The sequence below is a fragment of the Hypanus sabinus genome, assembly GCF_030144855.1.
Source record: "Hypanus sabinus isolate sHypSab1 chromosome Y unlocalized genomic scaffold, sHypSab1.hap1 SUPER_Y_unloc_12, whole genome shotgun sequence".
NCBI classification, from domain to species: Eukaryota; Metazoa; Chordata; class Chondrichthyes; order Myliobatiformes; family Dasyatidae; genus Hypanus; species Hypanus sabinus.
In genome coordinates, this window is record NW_026779013.1 from 271,650 (window position 1) to 292,649 (window position 21,000).

The 21,000-nt window shown below is 40.2% G+C and overlaps 1 protein-coding gene across 2 annotated transcripts in view; it reads left to right on the forward strand.

Annotated features, from left to right (window-relative positions):
* The first annotated feature begins 371 nt into the window (after positions 1-371).
* Positions 372-21,000, forward strand: part of LOC132386015 (coatomer subunit delta-like) — a 74,866-nt gene continuing 54,237 nt past the window's right edge. The window contains exons 1-2 of one of the 2 annotated variants that reach the window (XM_059958279.1): positions 372-507; positions 18,214-18,477. In XM_059958279.1, coding sequence (XP_059814262.1) covers positions 505-507; positions 18,214-18,477 — 267 coding nt within the window. In that variant the 5' untranslated portion in view covers positions 372-504. Of the gene's footprint in view, positions 519-18,213; positions 18,478-21,000 lie in introns of both variants that reach the window. The other variant, XM_059958280.1, reaches the window with a different exon arrangement.

The window sequence follows — 21,000 nt, forward strand, 5'->3', positions numbered from 1 at the left end:
CTTCGTGCAAATGTGCTGAATGTAGGAAAGGCTTTACCCTTAAGGACTGGGACGTATCCACTACTTTTGTAGGATTTTCCTTTGAAAGGTAAGGTGTTTCTATATCGGGTTATGATACAACCAGTCACTATAGTCTGCAGCGCACATCTATACGTTTGTCGAAATTTTAGATGTAAGTATTTATTAAAAGATTTTGTTATATTGGGAAAACGTACAATTTTTAAAAAATAAAACTACAAAACCCATATTATCAAGACCAATAAACATGTCCCTCTATTAGGCCTTTCAGTTTGCATTATATTGCGAAAGGGTTTGTTTGCGCTTTCTGCGCTTCCGGTTGGAGACGTGACCACCGCTGTTGTGTTCTGGGAGTTCGATAACGCTGTCGATTTGTTCAGTTCCGAGGCTTGGTCTGGAGCTGAAGTGTTTACGGCCGTTAACTCTTTTTGTTGCAGAAAAGACTGATATTTTCACGCCCGAAAATTGCAAACAGACGTCGCGAAGATGGTAAGGAAGAAGTATGTTGTTTTTCTTTGAGTTAGCGATTTTGGCTGAGGAAATCGAACCGGGCTCATCCTCTGCTAGGCCTGACAAAACAAATATTGAATTCACCACTTCCTTCACTATTACTGGCCCACTTTCGCTGCAGCTCAGCAAACTGATTAATAACAATTGTTATTTCAACCACTCTTACGCGGCCTGTGTGTTTTAAAGGTCATAATTTGTGCTTGCCTGAAAAATTATGCAAAGTTGGGAACTGATCCTGCTTTCTGCCCCTTCTAGAGAAGTTGTATGGACTGGCCACGAACCATTTAAAACGGCCTATTCATCTGCACCGGGACCGTAGCATCATCCCTGCCACAACGCACTTATAACAAATTTCTCTTATGTTTTGAAATCGAGCTCACGTGTTAGCAACTGATTCCACACTTTCACAAACCCCTAAGTGAAAAAGTTTGCCCTCATGTTCCACTTAAAACGTTCACTTTCACTTTTAACCCATGAATTATAGTTGTTATCCCACCCAACCACTTACATTTACTCTATGTATACCCCTCAAATTCTAGATTTCTCTATCGAATTTCCCTTCAATCTTCTACATTCCAAGGAATAAAATCCTAATCTATTCAATCTTAACTTATAACTTAAGTTTTACAACATCCTTCTATGTTATTTTTTTTAATTTGTCGATGTACTCATGTAATTAATTTACATCTTTCCTGTACATAGGTGATCAAAACTGCACACAATACTCCCAGCATAACATCCCATGTCCTGTACTCAATATTTTAATTTATGAAGCCAATGTGCAGAAGCTTTCTTTATGACCCTATCTACCTGTGACACCACTTTCAATGAATTACAGACCCGTATTCTCTAATGCCTTTGTTTATTGAACTAGTCAGTGCCCTACCATTCACTTAGTAAGACCTACCCTGGTTAGTATGACCAAAGTGCAACCACTCCTCCTTGTCTGATTGAATTCCATGCAAATAGGAGGAAATCTGCAGATGCTGACATTCAAGCAACTCACACAAAATGCTGGTGGAACACAGATTGCTATGTGCCATTTTTCCAGCTGGTCCAGATTCACAGCAAGCTTTGAGCTGATGTAGTTTTTCATTTTGTTCAGATCATTGATATAGATGACAAACAATGACTGATTCCTGTGGCACACCACTAGTCACAGGCCTCCAGTCAGAGGGGCAATCACTCTCTGGTTTCTGCAAAGCTGATGTCTAATCCAATTTACTACCTTATCCTGAATTCTGAGAAACAACCTTCCTGATCAACTTTCTGTGCTAGACCTTGTGAAATGCCTTACTAAAGTCCATGTAGACAACATCCACTGCTTTTCCTTCATCAATTTACCTGGTAACTTCCTCAAAAACTATAGGAGTGGTTAGACCAGACCTACCATACACAAAAGTCATACTGATTATCCTTAATCAGTCCATGTCTATCAAAAACTTTAGAATACCTTCCAATAACTTTCGCACTACTGATGTCAGACTCTCTGGCCTATATTTTCCTAGTTAATTTTTAGAGTCTTTCATAAGCAGCATAACAACATTATCTATGCTCTGTTGCTCTGGTACCTCACCTGTGGCTAAGGATGATTTAAATATCTCTGCTAGGGTTCCTGCAATTTCAGCTCTTGCATTGAGGGAACACCTTTATCAGGGCCTGGGGATTTGTCTACTATGAATTGCCTGAAGAATGCAAATAGCTTATCTGTAATCTGTATAAGCTCTTTGCTGCTACTTTGCTTTACTTCCATGGACTCTGTGTCCATCAACCAAAATAATACAGATTCAAACATTTGATTTACATTCTCCCCCATCTCTTTTGGGTCCATGCCACTTGCAAACTTTTTACACATAACTATAGAATCTCTTAGGATTCGACTTCAGCTTGTCTGACAAAGCAATTCATGTCTTAACCCTCATGATTCTGGTCTTAAGTGTTCTCTTGCAAAAATAGGTACTCCTTAAGAATCTTATTTGTTCTTAGTTAACTATAACTGCTGTGCACCTGATTTGTTTATTAACCAGGGCCTCAATTTTTTTTTGAAAATCAAGGTTCCCTAAACTGACAGGCACATGTAAGCTTTGTGCTCTCAAATTTCTCTTTTGAAGGTCCCCCACTTACCATGCACACCTCCTCTGGAAACCAATCCACACTTGCCAGTTAGTTTCTGATGCCATGGGCCTTTTTTCCAATCTCATCTGGTGTACCAGAACTATACTGTTCCATGTATACTTTGAAACTAATGGCATTAGGATTACTACATGCAAAGTGTTCCTCTACACAAACTTCTGTCACCTGTCCTGCTTCTTTCCCTAATAGCAGATCAAGTACAGCACACTATCTTGTTGGGACTTCTGTGTATTGATTATGAAAAATTTCTTGAACACATTTGATAAACTCTATTCCATCTGCTCCTTTTACAGTCTAGGAGTCCTGGACAATATGTAGAAAGTTAATTTCACCTTTTATAACAACCTTATGTTTCCTGCAACAGTCTGTGATTTCTTTACAAATTTGTTCCTCTAAGTACTTAGGACTATTGGGTGGTCTGTAATATAGCCCCATTAACATGGTCATACATAGAAACAATACAGACACTTTGACCCGCAAAGCTGTGCCAAACATATCCTTACCAAAGAAATTACCTGGGGATACCCATAGCCCTCTATTTTTCTAAGCTCCATGAACCTATCCAGGAGTCTCTTAAAAGACCCTCTCGTATCCGCCTCCACCACCGTCACCGGCAGCCCATCCCACACACTCACCACTCATCACAAAAAACTTAATCCTGACATCTCCTCTGTACCTACTTCCGGGCAATTTAAAAAAGTGCCCTCTTGTGTTAGCCATTTCAGCTCTGGGAAAAAGCCTCTGACTTTCCCCACGATCAATGCCTCTCACCATCTTGTACACCTCTATCAGGTCACCTCTTGTCCTCATCGCTCTGAGCAGAAAAGGCTGAGTTCATTTAACTTATTCCCATAAGGCATGCTCCCCAATCCAGGCAACATCCTTGTAAATCCAGCACTTCCCGTTTCTACCTCCTACCCAAGATCCACAAACCTGCCTGTCCAGGTAGACCTATTGTCTCAGCTTGCTCCTGCCCCACTGAATGCATTTCTGCATACCTTGACAATGTCTTATCCCCCCTTGTTCAATCTCTTCCCACCTATGTTCGTGACACTTCTCATGCTTTGAACTTTTTCAATGATTTTAAGTTCCCTGGCCCCCACCACCTTATTTTCACCATGGATGTCCAGTCCCCATATACCTCCATCCCCCACCAGAAAAGTCTTAAAGCTCTCTGCTTTTTTTTGGATTCCAGACCTAACCAGTTCCCCTCTACCGCCACTCTCCTCCGTCTAGCGGAATTAGTTCTGTCAATAATTTCTCCTTTGGTTCCTCCCGTTCCCTTAAAACAAGGTGTAGCCATGGACACCTGTATGGGTCCCAGCTATGCCTGCCGTTTTGTTGGCTTTGTGGAACAATCCATGTTCCAAGTCCATACCGGTATCCATCCCCCCCTTTTCCTTCGCTACATTGACGACTACATTGGCGCTGCCTCCTGCACACATTCTGAGCTCGGTGACTTCATTAACTTTGCCTCCAACTTTCACCCTACCCTCAAATTTATCTGGTTTATTTCCGTCACCTCCCTCCCCTTTCTTGATATTTCTGTCTCCATCTCTGGAGATGGCCTATCTACTGATATCTACTATAAGCCTACAGACTCTCACAGCTACCTGGACTCTCTCTGTCCTTCTCACAAGCACTCCTTGTCTGCTCTCCATCTCCCTCTAGTGCTTCTCTCTCCCTTTCTTTTTCCCGAGGCCTCCCGTCCCATGATCCTTTCCCTTCTCCAGCTCTGTATCCCTTTTGCCAATCAACTTTCCAGCTCTTAGCTTCATCCATCCCCCTCCTGTCTTCTATAATTTCAGATTTCCTCTTCCCCCTCCCACTTTCATATCTCTTACTATCTTTTCTTTCAGTTAGTCCTGACGAAGGGTCTCGGCCCGAAACGTCGACAGTGCTTCTCCCTATAGATGCTGCCTGGCCTGCTGCGTACCACCAGCATTTTGTGTGTGTTGCTTGAATTTCCAACATCTGCAGATTTCCTTGTGTTAACATCTTTGTAAATCTCCTCTGCACACTTTCTAGGTTTCCATGTCCTTCCTGTAGTGAGGTGACCAGAACTGAGCACAGTACTCCCAGTGGGGTGTGACCAGGGTCCTATTTTGGGTCCTAAACTCAATCCTGCAATTGATGAAGGCCAATACACTGTACGCCTTCTTAACCACAGAGTCAACCTGCGCAGCAGCTTTGAGTGTCCTATGGACTCAGACCCCAAGATCTCTTTGATCGTCCGCACTTCCATGAGTCTTACCATTAATAATCATATTTGATCTACCAGAATGAACCAGTTCACACTTATCTGGGTTGAACTCCATCTGCCACTTCTCCAATCAATGACCCGCTGTAACCTCTGACAGCCCTCCACCCTATCCACAGCACCCCCAACCTTTGTGTCATCAATAAACTTACTTACCCATCCCACTGCTGTAAACTTCTTTTGATCTACCTGATGCAAAGATAACAGGTACTATGGTGGAAGTAACTTTAAGTCTTTATTAGCAAGTTACTGGAGAGAACCCTCCTTAAGCACTCTCTCTCAGAGGCTGTTTCAAGGGTCTGAAGCAAATACGGTTCTTTTTATATCATGCAGTCGCGTGCTCAGATACTTGCCTGATTAATTACTGTGAGAAACATATTGTGCCTTGTGTTTCTTATGGTACCTGCAAGATAAGCAATTAGAGGGAATGACTTTTGTTACGAACCCCATAACTGGGTCACTTACCAGCAAAGATAGGGAGGTCCGTTGAAGTCTGATGGTACAATTTTTAACAGTATTTATTGATAAAAATACACAAAAATAATATCAATGCAAACATACAGATAATATACGTCGTCAATACTAAATCTAAAAGTGCGGGTATAATAATAATAAATAGCTCTACCATTGTCTAGGGGATAACGTATTGTCCAATGGAAATATAAAAGTCACTGTTAGTTCGTTCAAGCTGCAGCGTTTTGGGTTTGAGAGAGAGACAGGTTAAACTTGCTCAGTTCTTGGATGATGCCAATCCTCCGAGTCTTTTGGGAATTGATTTCCCTGTTGTTAGCTAAAAGCCGTTTTTCCGTGGTAAGGGCACCGGTTTCCGGGGAAAAATGGAACTGAACGCACGTGGCCTCCTCCCACTGGCTTCTGCTATCACGGGATCGCTAGCGTTTCTTCTGGTGCGTCTGAGGGGCAGTTCCCACAGACCCTCTTTTATCCTGACTCACAGGATCTCAGATGTCAATCAGGTTGGGGTGATGCAATCCCTCCCTCAACCAGCCCACTTTGCCTGAGGGCTTCCACGTAGCACAGTATTGCAATCCACAAGTTCCTGTTCAAGAGACAATGGCCGTGTCCCGTAGCTTTATGTCACCGGGGGGAAGAGACATTCCGCACATCTCTCACTCATTTCCTGGGTCTCCTGACCCAAATCAGTAGTGATCTTGCGATTCTCACAAAGGAGGGGGCTACCCCGCACCCTTCGGCCCCTCAGAGCTGTGGTACATGCATAACACTATTTACAAGGGCAACAGACTTTTGGGTGGTGGGCCTGTGTCTGTTGAATGTGCCTCAACTCTGAGGGGCCGAAGGGTACAAAGTCGCCCCTTCCTTTTTGAGAATCGCAAGATCGCTATTAATTCGGGTCTGGGACCCAGGAAATGAGAGAGAGACATGCAGAATCCACAAGGTTTGTAATGTGTTCTGGCCTCAGCGAAAACAGAACCACTGATAATGGCCATTGTCTCTTGGAGACGGAATTGTGTACTATTCATTGAAACCCCTCAGGGGACAACCAGAGTGGGCTAGGTGAGAGAGGGATTGCATCATCCCAACCTGATTGACATCTGAGACCCCGTGAGTAAGGATAAAAGAGGGTCTGGGGAACAACCCCTTTAGACGCACCAGGAGAAACGCTAGAAATCCCTTGACAGCGTTAATAGCGAAAGCCGGTGAGAGCTCGCGTGCGTCCCTCCCTTGCCTGGGTTGGCGGGCTCGTCACAGAAGAACGGCTTAGCTAAAGGAGAGGCCACAAGTGAACGGCCACACTAACGAGACTCCCGAAGGATCGAAATCATAAAAGGAAAGCCGGCAAGTTTATCTCCCAAAACTCTCTCTCTCTCTCCAACCATTGCAAACCCAGCGGTCCCCAAAGGCTGCAGCCTGCATGAACTAAGTGAACTTTATATTTCCATCGGACAATACATTATCCCCTAGACAACGATAGAGCTTATTTCTTATTGATTATTATTAAACCCGCACTTTTAGATCTAGTATTGACGACGTATATTATCTGTATATTTGCATTGATACTAATTTTTGTGTATCTTTACTAATAAATACTGTTAAAAATAGTATCATCAGACTTCAATGGATCTCTCTATCTTTGCTGGTAAGTGACCCAGTTACAGGTTTCATAACAAAGTGGGGGCTCGTCTCGAGATTTGATACCAAATTGGAGGGCCAGTAAATCGGGCTTTTAAGTCCAAACGTGGGTCTGGTTGCGCGGGTAACCAGATGGGAAACCAGCAAAGATGGACGTTGATGAATTTATAGAAAACCCGACTCTGGCCGCTAGAGGCGGCCACAAAGTTGGACTTGATAAATATTGCGAAAGGACTAAATCTCGCAGAGGTGAGGTTGTCGATGAAAAAGCGGGAGGTGCTGAGGGACATAACTCAGTATTATATTGTGAAGAATGTGTTTTTGGCTGAGGTATTGGAAAATATCCCTGAAAAGGCACCAGCTAGTGGGACGGCTCAGTTAGAGTTGGAGAAATTAAGGTTGGAACATGAAATTAAGTTAAAACAGCTGGAAGCAGCTGAAAAAGAGAAGGAAAGAGCCGAAAAGGAAAAAGAAAGAGCCAAAAAGGGAAAAGAGCAGGAAAGAGCTGAGAAGCAGAGGGAGCATGAAATTAAGTTGAAACAGCTGGAAGCAGCTGAAAAGGAGAAGGAAAGAGCTGAAAAGGAGAGGGAAAGAACTGAGAAGCAAAGGGAGAAGGAGAAACAGAGGCAACATGACTTGGACATGGAGAAGTTAAGGCAAGGGCGAAGAGTTCAAGGGTCAGACCGAGAGGTGCGGTTTAATGTTAGTCGGGAGTTGAGGTTAGTACCTCTGTTTGAGGAAACGGATGTTGATAGTTATTACTTGCATTTTGAAAAGGTGGCAGTGAGTCAGAAGTGGCCCAAAGATCAGTGGGTGGCATTGTTACAAAGTGTGTTAAAAGGGAAGGCACAACGGGCATATGCGGCGTTGTCCATGGAGGAGGAGGAGTCAGAATTATGAGAAAGTAAAGGAGGCCATTCTTGGGGCCTACGAATTGGTACCTGAGGCCTATAGACAAAAGTTCAGAAATTTAACGAAAGGGTGGAATCAGACGTATGCAGAGTTTGCCTATGAGAAGGGTGTGCTCTTGGATCATTGGTGTGCAGCAGAAATGGTGGAAGAAGATTTTCGGCATCTCAGGGAGTTAATTCTGATTGAGGAATTTAAAGGTTGTGTTTCAGATGATATCCAGATGTATTTGAACAAGAAGCCGAATAAGTCCATATCCGAATTTGCCCGGTTCGCAGATGAATATGCCCTAACCCACAAGACAAAGTTTTCCTCGAATTAAAGTTACCAGAAAGACCGTGGGAACGGTAGAGAAAGCGCGCCGGTTGAGGCAGAGATCCCATGGGAGTTAGTGGTAAAAATAAGGAGGAGGAAAGGCAAGACGGCAGGAGAGGTCCTGGCTTGACCTGTTTTAATTGTGGAAAGGTGGGTCATATTGCATGTAAGTGCCTTGCTCTGAGGAGGGAGGTAGGAAAACGGAAAGCAGCAGTCCCTACAGGATGTATTGTGGTGATCAGTAAATCGATGAGAAAGCCTCAGGTAGACAGAATACGAGAGGGGTCTGAGAAATTTATTTCAGAAGGGACCGTGTCTGTGAAAGAGGGAGACACACCAGTTCCAGTGCGGATCTGGAGAGACTCTGGAGCTGAGCTGTCATTGATTCTCAGTACGGTACTAGATTTTGGTCCTGAGACTGGAGAGCTAGCTTTGAGAGGCATAGGAAAAGGGACAGAAGCTGTACCTTTGCATAGGATCATTATAAATTGTGATCTGGTATCTGGACCAGTTGAAATAGGGGTGCGATCCGAATTCCGGAGAACTGATGTAGACATCCTTCTGGGTAACGATATAGCTGGTGGTGACGTTTGGTTGGCCATGGAGCTGACGAGGCAGCCTGTAAGTGTTGAGGTCCCGCCCCTAGATTCCAAGATCTACCCCACATGCGTGACCATTCGCAGCGTGTTGAGAAAGGCAGCTGAGAAAGAGGCCATTATCGATTTGGCTGAGACGTTTTTACTGACCCTGTACCAAGAGGGGTTAAAGGGTGGTAAAACAGAGAATAGGGAGATGGAAAAGAGTAAGGGAGAGGAGGTAGACCTGCCCTTAGCCAGGAGGTGTCGTGGTTTTTTGTGCCCCACAAATGATTAGGAGACGCAGAAGATTCTTCAAGAAGGGTTAAACTTTAATTTGCAAATCAAAGCTGAGTCAGTCATTGAGCTAGTCGCTGATTGCCCACCGATCCTTGGACATATGTTTTATAGCAATCTCCTGGTCCAGTTGCATTAGCATATGTAATCGGTCTACAGTTGTGTATCACACGTACATCCGCCACTATTGTTTCTACCCATTGATTTAATCATGTTCTAATCTACATCTCTTAGCTACCTCTCATTAACACACCATTGTCTTTTACATTCAATTGGATACATGCATAGCAAATAGCAAACTCAGAACTGACCAATGTCTGGTTTGACAGAACTGTTTGAAGAAGTTGAAAATTTTAAATGTGTTCCTGATAATGAAATGAGGGCAGTCCTAGATGAAAAGGATGCCATTACCTTGAAGAAGTCTGCTGGGTTGGCAGATGAGGTTGTTTCAGCCCACAGCGTTTTACTCCGGAAGGGAGTTGCCCAGAGAGTAACTGGGAGAATCAGGGGAACTTAGAATTTGAAAAGGATACAGATATTGAAAGCCTGGAAGAGGCAGATGTCCCATTTAAGTGTGTTCAAGATGTGGATGCACGTGGTACTGAACCTAGTGATGAAACTCAGGAGAAGTCTGAGGAATCTGATTCAGTTAAAAAGGAATGCAGTCCTTGTGGGTCAGATGGACGTGGTTCAGTGAAGAAAGGGTTAACTTTGATAATAGTGGGAAGTGAGAATTCCCAGTTGTTTGTGCTTGAAGGTGTGTTAAAAGTTAGTGAGAAGATAAAAGGTGGTGAAGTGAATATTATTATTGAAAGGGAAAAGTGTAGTTCCTAAATTGAATGAAGAAAGTTTGAAGTCTGGATTGGTGTCAGAAGCAGTAACCAGGCTGAAGGGACAATGACTTGTTAACACAGTGCCTGTGAATCAATTACAGGTTGAGTTGGAATGTAAAGGTGTCCCACACACTATTGTTATTCAAGAGTGTGGTGTGAAAAAGCAGAATTTGAAATACTGTTTGGACAAAGAGGGATCTCTTACAAATCTTGAATTGAAAACTAATAGAATGAAGGGTCCTGAAGATAAAACTAATAACTTGCTTAAAATAAAGAATTGTGTGGAAATTCGGAAAATGGTCTGAGTTTAGAACACATTGTTGATAAAATAACTCCTAAGAAAGGAGCATGTGAAAGCCTATTCCCCACTGGTGAGCTCACCACGTGAGAGTTAACTGGAAAAGGGGCGAGGGTTGACGGGATGCCATTTTAAATAACAGGATCCGGTTTTAAGGGATTTCGACAAAGCATGTAAATAATAAAGACAACACCATGGAAGATTGACTGTTAAGTTTGAAAGTAACAAAGATTAGTATTTGCATGAACTTTTGTAGTATACATGTCAGCTAAGATCACAACTCTTTAGTTTTTGTTTGCTGAAGGAAAGGAATTAAAAAAGAGGTGGTTATTAAATTGGAGTCTGATGCTACAAGAATTTATTAAGGTACAAGATGTTAAGATATTAAAGGAAGTGACAATGTATTCCCTCTTGTTTAATAGGTGCATCTAATGAATTAATATCTTGAGTCAAAATCTTAGGTACATTTAATTTTTGCAAAAATCTATTCATAATAATAGTATTATCAGAGAATTCAGATTTATAAAGATTGGAATAGAAATCCATAAATATCTTAATAATTTCATAAGGGTCTAATGTTTCAGTTCTATCTGGTCTACGTATTTTCAAAATCTGTCTTCTGACCATATTTGCCTTTAACTGACCAGCCAGTAGTTTACCTGAATTATCACCATGTATATTAATTTTGACTTTTACATTTAAAAATTTGCTGCTCAGTGGCGACGGCCTAAAGCAGATCATGTTGTGTTTGAAGTTCAACCTTTTCCTTATATAGATCTTCACTAGGTCTTACTGAATACACTTTATCTATCTCTCTAATTTTATTAGTAAGCACGAACAGTTCTGCTTTAGTTTTCTTTCTTAGAGCTGCTGAATATGAAATTATCTGTCCCCTAAAAAAAGATTTCATTGTATCCCATATAACCAAATTTGACATTCCTTCAGTAGTATTAAGTTCAAAAAATATAGAAATTTGCCCCTTGATAAAACTAACAAAGGCTGGATCCTATAACAGTACGGGATTCAATCTCCACTTTGACATTTGCAAAAAACTATCAAAGTGTACAAAAGGTATTTTAGAGTTAACAAAAATAGGTACCCCTCTAATTTTATTATTCAATAAAGAATGATATAAAGGTCCTTCCCAGAATTTGAAAAAGCAACCTTTATCTTGTCTCCATATACGAGTCTCTTGCACAAAAATAATATCTGCATTGTGTTTTTAATTTCTTAAAAATCTTCATATGCTAATTAGGATGATTCATGCCATTCAAATTCCAAGAAATTATATTGATTTGATTAGCATCCATGTTTAAGATTTAATTTAAAGTTTTATAAAGAAATCTATTGCACAAGCACAGACTAGATCCAGAGGAAAATAACAGCACTGACTTGACCGGAAGTGACGACATAATTGATAGAAAGTGTAACCCTTAGAACGGCCCAGTCGAGAAAGAAATTAATCTAATAGCCCCACCTCTTTCCCCCAAAGCCCAAGTATTAGCGACCCAAAAGAAAGGTCACAAACTAAACCTAATAACCCTTGATCTCCATTTTGCAGCTATGTTTATCCCACCAATTCTAGACATGGTAGAAGAGATGAACAAATTTCAAATACTGCAATGCTATGTCTAACAATAGTTAAAACATAACTGGTGACGGCCATCTTAGTTAATCTGAAGTATATTAATCATGTATTCAGAAAAGAATAAATCCAAACAAATAATATATTATGACTGATTTTTTTAAGAAAACTTACATGTCATACAAAAAAGGTGAATATATATATGTGTGTGTGTCTCTCTCCCCCTCTCTCTCTCTCTCTCTATACACACACACACACACACACACACACACACACACACACACACACACACACACACACACACACACACAGATACACACACACACACACACACATACGAATATATGCTCATTATTAACAAATAAAGAGAAGAATTAAATCAGCCAAGTCCTGTATGGATATCCATAAAGCATAGAATGGACTTTCCTCAAGGCACCTATAAATATCTCCCAGCAAAATCTTCCACTATACGAACTTCATTTGAATTGTAGATTAGTTTTTGTCTTTTTCTGGCCTCTTGGAGTATGGCTTTTTTGGTTGTATAATAATGCAAGCAAAGTATGGGTGGTTGTCTACGTAGTCCAGATGAACGCCAAAATTTTGGAATACTGTGTGCTCTATCGAGCACAGGGTTCGCTTCAAGAGAACTTTTAACAGGTCACCAATTTCAGTATTTTCAGGCAAACCCAATATATATAAATTCTTCCGTCACGCTCTGCTGTCTAAATCAATCATTTTTTCTTCATTCTTAATTCCGAGGTGACTTCATTAATTTTCTTTTCTATAGATGACATCTTCAATTCTTGTTCGTTGATAGTTTGCCTGAATAGTTCCTGTTCCCTCTCAATTTGATGTGTTGTTTGTTTGAGCATCTGAAATTGAAAGTCCAAATTCTTCCAAGGTCCTTAAACTGTAAAGATGGATTTTTCAAGCTTCCCGTTAGCATCCTTCAGTTTATCAATCTTAGTGTTAAGCGAACCAAATTCAGATTTCATATCTTGTACAGAAGAGAATATTACTGCTAAAGTAACAGGTTCCTCCAATTTCTTTATTTGTCCCATTTGTTCCATTTCAGGAAAAGTCTTGCCTCTTTCTAATTCAATACCAGATTGACTTCCTGCCATCTTGGTTAAGTCATAACTCCTTCAACAGAAATAATAATCTTCAAACTTAAAACAAATCTATCAGTGGAATGTAAGAAATAAAAAAGTGGAGCTGCAGTAAAACGCATCTGCCCATTACGTTTCTTATGTGTTTTATGTGCATAGAATGGTAAAATACACATTATATACTAAGACAAACGTTTGACTAACTGACGCTAAATAACTTGTACCTAAGTCGGAAATACTTGTTCTGACTTACGTACAAATCGACTTAAAGATGGACCCAGGAACAGAACTTGTACATAACCCAGGGACTGCTTGTTGATACGCTTTATTATTTCCACTTTATTTTCAATCACAATTGCTTCCTGTCAGTGGAACAAAAACACTGTGAGCAGCAGTTTCCAAGCCTCGCCGGCTCCCAAGATCCACTCAGTCCTGAGGACCACCGCACTGAGACAGACTAAATGGGACAAGTGGGGTCTGTGCTGGGTTTGGGTATTTGATCCTTCACAATATTCACGTGGGAATTTAAACTGGAGGTGGCAGTGTTTTTTTTTACGAGGTCGAGTTGCGAGTTCGACATCAACCCGGCACGGATGGTACGGGAGTCACTGGATTGACATCAACCCGGCACGGAAACGGTCTGACATTGGTTCGAACTCGGGAAACTCCGTTCTCGGGCCCAGCACTGATCTCACTGCGCCACCAGCCGACTGGAACGGGTTTAAGCCAAATACAAAGTTAAACACTCAACACAGTGTCAATGGCAATGACTTAAAATGGCGGACAGGGTCATGATCCAACTTAAAATGGCAGATAGGTCGTGATCGGACTTAAAATGGCGGACCAACTTAAAATGGTGGACGCCGTTCTTCCTCGGTTCGTAAGTACGAGTTGTCTGTAAGTCAGATGTTCATAACACTGGGATTAACCACTGCGTTGCTTAGTAATAATTGTAGCTTTCATCAGGGCAAGGCCTTCACATGCTCCATTATTCTCACTTTATCCCGACTGTAGCCTAACATTTTTCCAGTGACTGATGGCATTTCACCTCTTTATGATTGCTTTATTATTTCCACTTTATTTTCAATTGTGATCGTGATTATTTTCGTGAACAGAAACACTGAGGATTTAGAGCTCCACTGGGTCCTAAAGTCCTCCGCATTGAGACAGGTTAAATAAGGAACTTGAGCATCTGCGGTTTTTTTTGTTATCCGCCGGGGTCCCAGAACCAGTCCCTTGCAGATAAGGAGGGTGGATTGTAATTGGTTATAATTAAGAGCAAACTTATGTGTGCTCTGTTCTGGATTGTGTCCTTCACTGCAGTACTGCTTGTAGCTTTTAGATTAATGACTCACAGCTGTCCCTTGAGAATGACAAGGGGGCTAGATTCACACTGGTTGGATACATCATGCCATACGATTTCATGTCACACTTAAGTTCCCTCGTTTGCTTAGGGAAAACTCATTGACAAGGCAAGAATGTATCTGTAATTAAAACCTTGATTTAGTGGACGCTCTTAACTAAGTAATTAAGTTTTGCTCTAACTGACGGCTGGAATATCTGTTCAACTCAGTGTTCTTCATTTCACCAGTTGTATAAATTGTCATGTTTCTGAGTGTCATGAAGCTTGTCATGATTGAGCGAGAGAGAGAGAGAGAGATTCTCATTCTCTTTGATGTTTGGCTCCGAGTTTCTCGCCGGCTGAGTTCGAACAAGTAAACTGGTGAAAGGATGAAGTAAAGAACTGTTTGTGGTGTGGTTATTTGGTCCGGCAAATTTAAGTTTACAAAACATCATTTGTGGAAAGAAATGGGTTAAATTTTCATGTCCAAATTTCTTCAGCAAACTTGCTCCCTGTTGTGCTAATAAAATTTTTACATCCAGTATTGAATCTAAATCAAGTTCTTTCTCTTTATCTACCTAATTCTCAAGGGCATAGGTGTTTTATTGTTAATGATAGTTAAATAGGTTGAGGGTTTTAGAGGACACAGATGAATCTAGGAGACAGTTAAGTAATGATTTGAGGAAATGAATAAATACATGTTTATTTGTTGAGTTAAGAGCAATTATTTATAGGGGCACTTTTTTAAATGATGAAATATATATACAGAGTAACAGTGACTGCACTTCATTCCAATCTTCTATATGGTGGTGTACCGGGGCAATGGCTTCAACATAGGTGATGCCAGCAGGCTCAATAAACTGATTAGAAAGTACAACTCTGTTATAGGAGTCAAAGTGGACACACTGGAGGCTGTGGTAGAACAAAGAACACAATGGAAAATCCTGGCAATTCTGAATAATGTTTCTCACCGTCTACACGTCACCTTGGCTAAACACAGGAGTACTTACAGTTATAAACTAAAACAATGGTACTGCTCCAAAGAGTACTGTATGAGGTCATTCTTAGTCTCTGCCATTAGGTCTATAATGAGTCAACCTGTACCCAAGCAAGTGATGCCGCTTTTGTTATACTGTTATTAACCTATGTTTACCGGAGCTCTGTTTCTCTATTTACTTCTCCCATGTCCTTTGTTCTGCTACAGCCTCCTGTAAGTCCAGTTTGACTTCTATAACAGAGTCAACCTTTCTAATTGAGCCTTTTGGCATCACCCACATTGACGCCGTTGCCCCAGCATATCACTGGTGTGTACTTGTAAAACAGACTGGTAGGACATGTCTACACAGTGGCCATCATATACAGGCAGCCCCATAATCTTCACTCAATCTAACACAAAGATCATAATGTTGCAATCAGTATGATTGCTATTGATTTAGATATATACATAATTTATTGATATTTGAGGTAATTACAGTTACAGTAGCATTCCATTGTGCAGACTGTGGATACTACAAACTCACAAATAACTGAATTCTGAAGCAATAAGATCAGAAACAAAAATCATTCACATATTTTTGTTTAGAACTACACATCTCTATTGTTTAGAATGTTGATTCCCTCAAGTTAATTCTGCGAACACCTGGCAGTGTACCTGGATAACACACTTAAGTAAACACCAACACAGAGTCTATACAAGAAGGGCTAGAGTTGCCTCACCTTCTTGGGAAGACTGAGATCCTTTGGAGTATGCAGGTCTCTCCTTCAAATGTTCCACTAGTCTGTTGTCATCAATACATTCTACTGTGCAGTGGTGTGCTGAGGCAATGGCATCAACTCAGGTGATTCCAATAGTCTCAATAAAATGATTACAAAAGGCTGGACACACTGCAGGCAAAGGAAAATCCTGACAATTCTGAACATGTTTCTAACTCTCTGCGTACTATCTTAGCTGAACAGAGGAGTGCTTTCAGTAATAGACTTAAGACAGCTGCGCTGCTCCAAAGAGCAGAATATGAGTCATTCTTAACCTTAGTCATTAGACTCTGAGTCAAAGTGGGGACCCCTTCTGTTTGAGATAATTTTTTTTATTCTTTCTCGCTTCTAATATTTGTGTATTTGTATACCTGTGCATTTATAGTGCTACTGTGACACTGATTTCCTTTGGCATCAATAAAGTATGTATCTGTCTATCTAATTGTAAAAGTTTGTCTATAGAAAGTTTTATATCTTTTCTCATGTATACTTATATATTTTAATTTGAAATACATAATGTTTTAGATTGAAATGCTACAGCTGTGTTTTTGTTTCTTTCACTTCATTCTATTCACTTGTATACACTTGAGTTGTTGGTTGGGTGTCTACAATATTATTGTAGAAGTTCAGTTGATCTCACCTAGCTCTATCTCAAAAAACCATGTCAGGGAAAGGTAATAAAGTGTACAGTCCTGGACTGTGAGCTTTCCTATATTCTGTGTTGATCATTTTGTACATTTTTATTTGCTGCTTCCATATTTTGGGTGATTAAAATTAATTGGTTTAAAAACCTGGGAACAGAAAAGTGCTAAATTTTCATTTCTTTTGCAAACAGCACTTATTAGTAGGCTGTCAGTATGGGCTTTGAAAGCATCTTTATTCTCTTTCTTTCCTCCCTCTTCAGTTAGACATAAAGTGCCAGCATAATCTAATTGTGTTAAATGGAAATAGTATTAGTAATAATAGTAGTAGTAGTAATAACTCATACAGACAGTCCCCAGGTTATGTACAAGTTCCATTCCTGAGTCCATCTTTAAGTCAGATTTGTATGTAAGTCAGAACAAGTACGTCAGGTATTATTTAGTGTCAGTTAGTGAAACGTTTGTCTTAGTATACAGTATATATTTTACCTTTCTATGCGTATAAAACACTTAACAAATGTATTTATTCCAATAATTAAACCACTGCATTGCTTAGTAATAATTGTAGCTTTCATTGGGGCAGGGCCTTTCAAATGCTCCATTATACTCACTTTATCCCTTATCCTTTAAAGCTGTTCCGATCGTTGACCAACTGTAGCCTAATGCTTTTCTAATGACTGATGGCATTTCACCTCTTTCCAAAGGCTTTATTAGTTCCACTTAATTTTCAATTGTGATCGCTTCCCGTCAATGGAACAGAAACACTGCAGGTGTCGGGTCCCGACCTCCACTGGCTCCCAAGGTCCGCTGGGTCCAAATGACGACTGCACTGAGACAGGCCAAATGGGACAAGAGGGGGCTGTGCTGGTTTTGGATATTTGATCCTCCTCAATATTCTGCGAGGGAATTTAAACTGGTGGCAGTGGTTTTTTTTACGAGGTCGAGATGCAAGCTCGTTAACAACCCGGCATGGATGGTATGGGAGTCACTGGATCAACATCAACCCAGCACGGGAGCAGACCGTCACCAGATTGATCTCAGAAACCTCAGTTCTCGAGCTCGGCACTGATCTTACTGCACCATCAGCCAACGGGAAAAAGAGGAGGGGTGGTCAGGGTGAAACTTAATAAGAAAAGTTTAAGCCAAATACAAAGTTAAACGTTCAACACAGTGTCAACAGCAATGACTTAAAATGGTGGACAGCATTCTCCTTCCTCAGTTCATAAATATGAGTTGTCCGTAAGTCGGATGATCGTAACTCGGGGACTACCTGTATTTCATAATATGAGTAGTAGTTCTCAGGTTTGTGCACAAACTTAAAACACTTCTTTAGTGCTGTAGGACTAAACAAAATGACAGCCCATGTGAAGTCCTTTCCATCTTGGTTATTTTGATTGCACCTGTCATAACTTTCTTTTTCCTTGCAGATGATGCTATACCTGAGTTGATATTTATCTAATCAATGCCACTTCAATGAGTTTACTTTAGGCTGTAATTTTTTTTCTTGGTTTCCACCCTCCACTATAGGTATTATTGGCTACGGCTGTTTGTACCAAGGCTGGAAAGGCAATTGTGTCACGCCAGTTTGTGGAAATGTCAAGGACCCGAATTGAAGGCTTATTGGCAGCATTCCCTAAACTAATGAACACTGGGAAACAGCACACATTTGTGGAAACGGAGAGTGTGCGGTATGTCTACCAACCACTGGAAAAACTCTACATGGTGTTGATCACAACCAAAAATAGTAACATCTTGGAAGATTTGGAAACACTACGACTGTTCTCTCGAGTGGTAAGGCTAATGAACAAGATAACAGTGGGCACAAACTTGAACGTGGTGAAATGAATTTCAGGGTACACCGCTGCATTAATTAGTGCTGGTCATTCCTGGCAATTGGGAGACCAGCATGATAGGATTGCCAATTGTTGTGGGGCTATAGGCATCTTTTCCCACTTGAGTACTCAGTTTAAGGCCACATTCCCAACTCATGAACTTTTCAGTATAAGAACATATATGGGTGTGGCACCTTGATGACTTGTACAAATGAACTGAAAACAAATCCAGCTGGGAAGTCATTGTCAATGCCATTCTTATGCTACACATGAGAGATTAGGGGATTTTACAGAATAATATACCTCATCTAATTTCCATTTCATTGTAACAGGCCTGTTTGACAGTGTTAGGAAGTATAGTGATTCTCAGTTAAGGAAGGTATGGGTAAGGTAGAGTAGCGAACCTTCCCCATGTCTAAAATTTAATACGTCTTAAAATTTTCCAGAATAAATATACATATACAAGGAATTTTGAGTTAAGCCTCTTTGCTCATTCTTGAGCTATCAAAGAAGTAGAATTTATTTTATAAATAAATGTCATTTAGTTTATCTTAATGTCAGAAACACACTGAGTCTCAGCAATTTGCAGAACGGTAAACTTTATTTTTCGAGTCTGCAGAGTCGGACCCAACCAGCTCCTGCTAGATTGAGTGCCGAATTACACTTTGCACAGTTTTTTATACCCTACTTGTTTACGACTTTGTGAGTTGCACCCATGTGAGGTGCAGACATTCTTCCTTAATCTCATTACAAAATTACAAATGTGATTACCCCTTTGGCCCACTTATCAGCCTCAGCGCATTAACACCGTTATTGTTCAACCGTTAAGCATGTCTTCCCGTTACCCGTATCGCTTCTTTAATCAGCAAGCTATTGTTTCATCCTGATTTTGCAAATTGGTTTATACGTTGCCCTGCAAGTTGCTTTGCACGTTCTTTCTGTGTCAGCACATTCTAAATGGACTCCTTAAGAATCATTTCTCTCACTTAATATGTATTATAAAAGTAGAGATGCTGATTACTGTCCTAAAGTGTAGTGCAGTGCTTTTAATGTACAACTGTCCAGATTGATGGCAAATGGAAGATTTGTACTGATCAACAGTGGGATTAAATGTTTGAGATAGGAGCAGCTACATGAATTTTAAGATAGTTATGCATTGTTAAGGAGACTAGATTTATGACAGGATTCTTCAGTAAATTTAAGTAGAGCTGTTTAAGTTGTGCTGTCCAGTTAACATATGTTTAGTTTGAGATTTGGAACACCATTGGCTCTTAAGAATTGGCAGGCTTTGTTCAGCCTGTTCAAGAGCTCTGCACACATTATTAATGCTAACATTTCAGTTAGGTACTGAAGGAATATTGTGTTGATGGTGTACTCTATTTTTAGGAAGTAGTTTTAAATAGGTTCTGTCTTTCTTTGGGCGCAGTGAAAATATCCCTAGTATTATTTATTAAACTTCATTAATATTTTCCTCAAATTATGGATAACACATTCTTCAGCCATAACTGTTATTTTTCCTCTAGCTGTCAGATTCTGACCGCTCATTGCAATTGTGATTTTAGCTTGTAAATTAGCTGAATTTGTAAAGTGTTATCCTTTAAAAGCTGGCTAGAAAGTTAAGAAGATATTCACTTTTTCTTACTTTGCTTTGACAAAGTATTTATAAGATTTTATGTTATAAAACAACTGTTTTTCTTTACAAATAGTCTTTTCTGTGCCATCAATACCGACTTCATTAAGGATATTCCAACTTCATTAAGGGTATTCTGCTTGCATTTCTCAAATATTACCAATGAAAATGTGTATTCTTTGTATTTTATCGATCTGTTCTTGATTCTTGATGTTCACTATGTGATGAATACTTTAGTAGCAAACTCCAAACATTGTTTAACACAATGTTTCCCAATTAATTTCTCTTGCTTAAGTCTTTTTGAAATGATACTGGTGGTGTACTCGTACAGTAGAAATGGCAAAGCAACTAAAATTCATCATGGAATGCAAAATAGTTAACAACAAGTTACTCTGATTGGAGTAGCATAGAGGCTAAATCGTATAGCAAGGTATAAAAAGAACAGATATGTAATAGATGTGTGTAAATAATCCTTATGACTGATCCCTAAAATCCTTGGATGGACAAGTAAGTAGATACTCAGGAAACCAAACACGAGGAAATCAGCAGATGCTGGAAATTCAAACAACACAACAACACAAAATGCTGGTGGAACACAACAGGCCAGTCAGCATCTATAGGGAGAAGCACTGTCGACGTTTCGGGGCGAGACCCTTCGTCAGGACACCAAGGTGAATTTATTCTGAAAGATGACTGGGAAATGACTGTATAAAAAATATTTGAACATTCAAACATGTTTGATTTTAAGAAAATGAATAAGATTTATCATTCTTGAATTAGAGGTATTGTGATCCAGAGCTGCAGAACGGAAAGTTTTATAACAAACTACAATTAACTCAAAGTGGATTTATA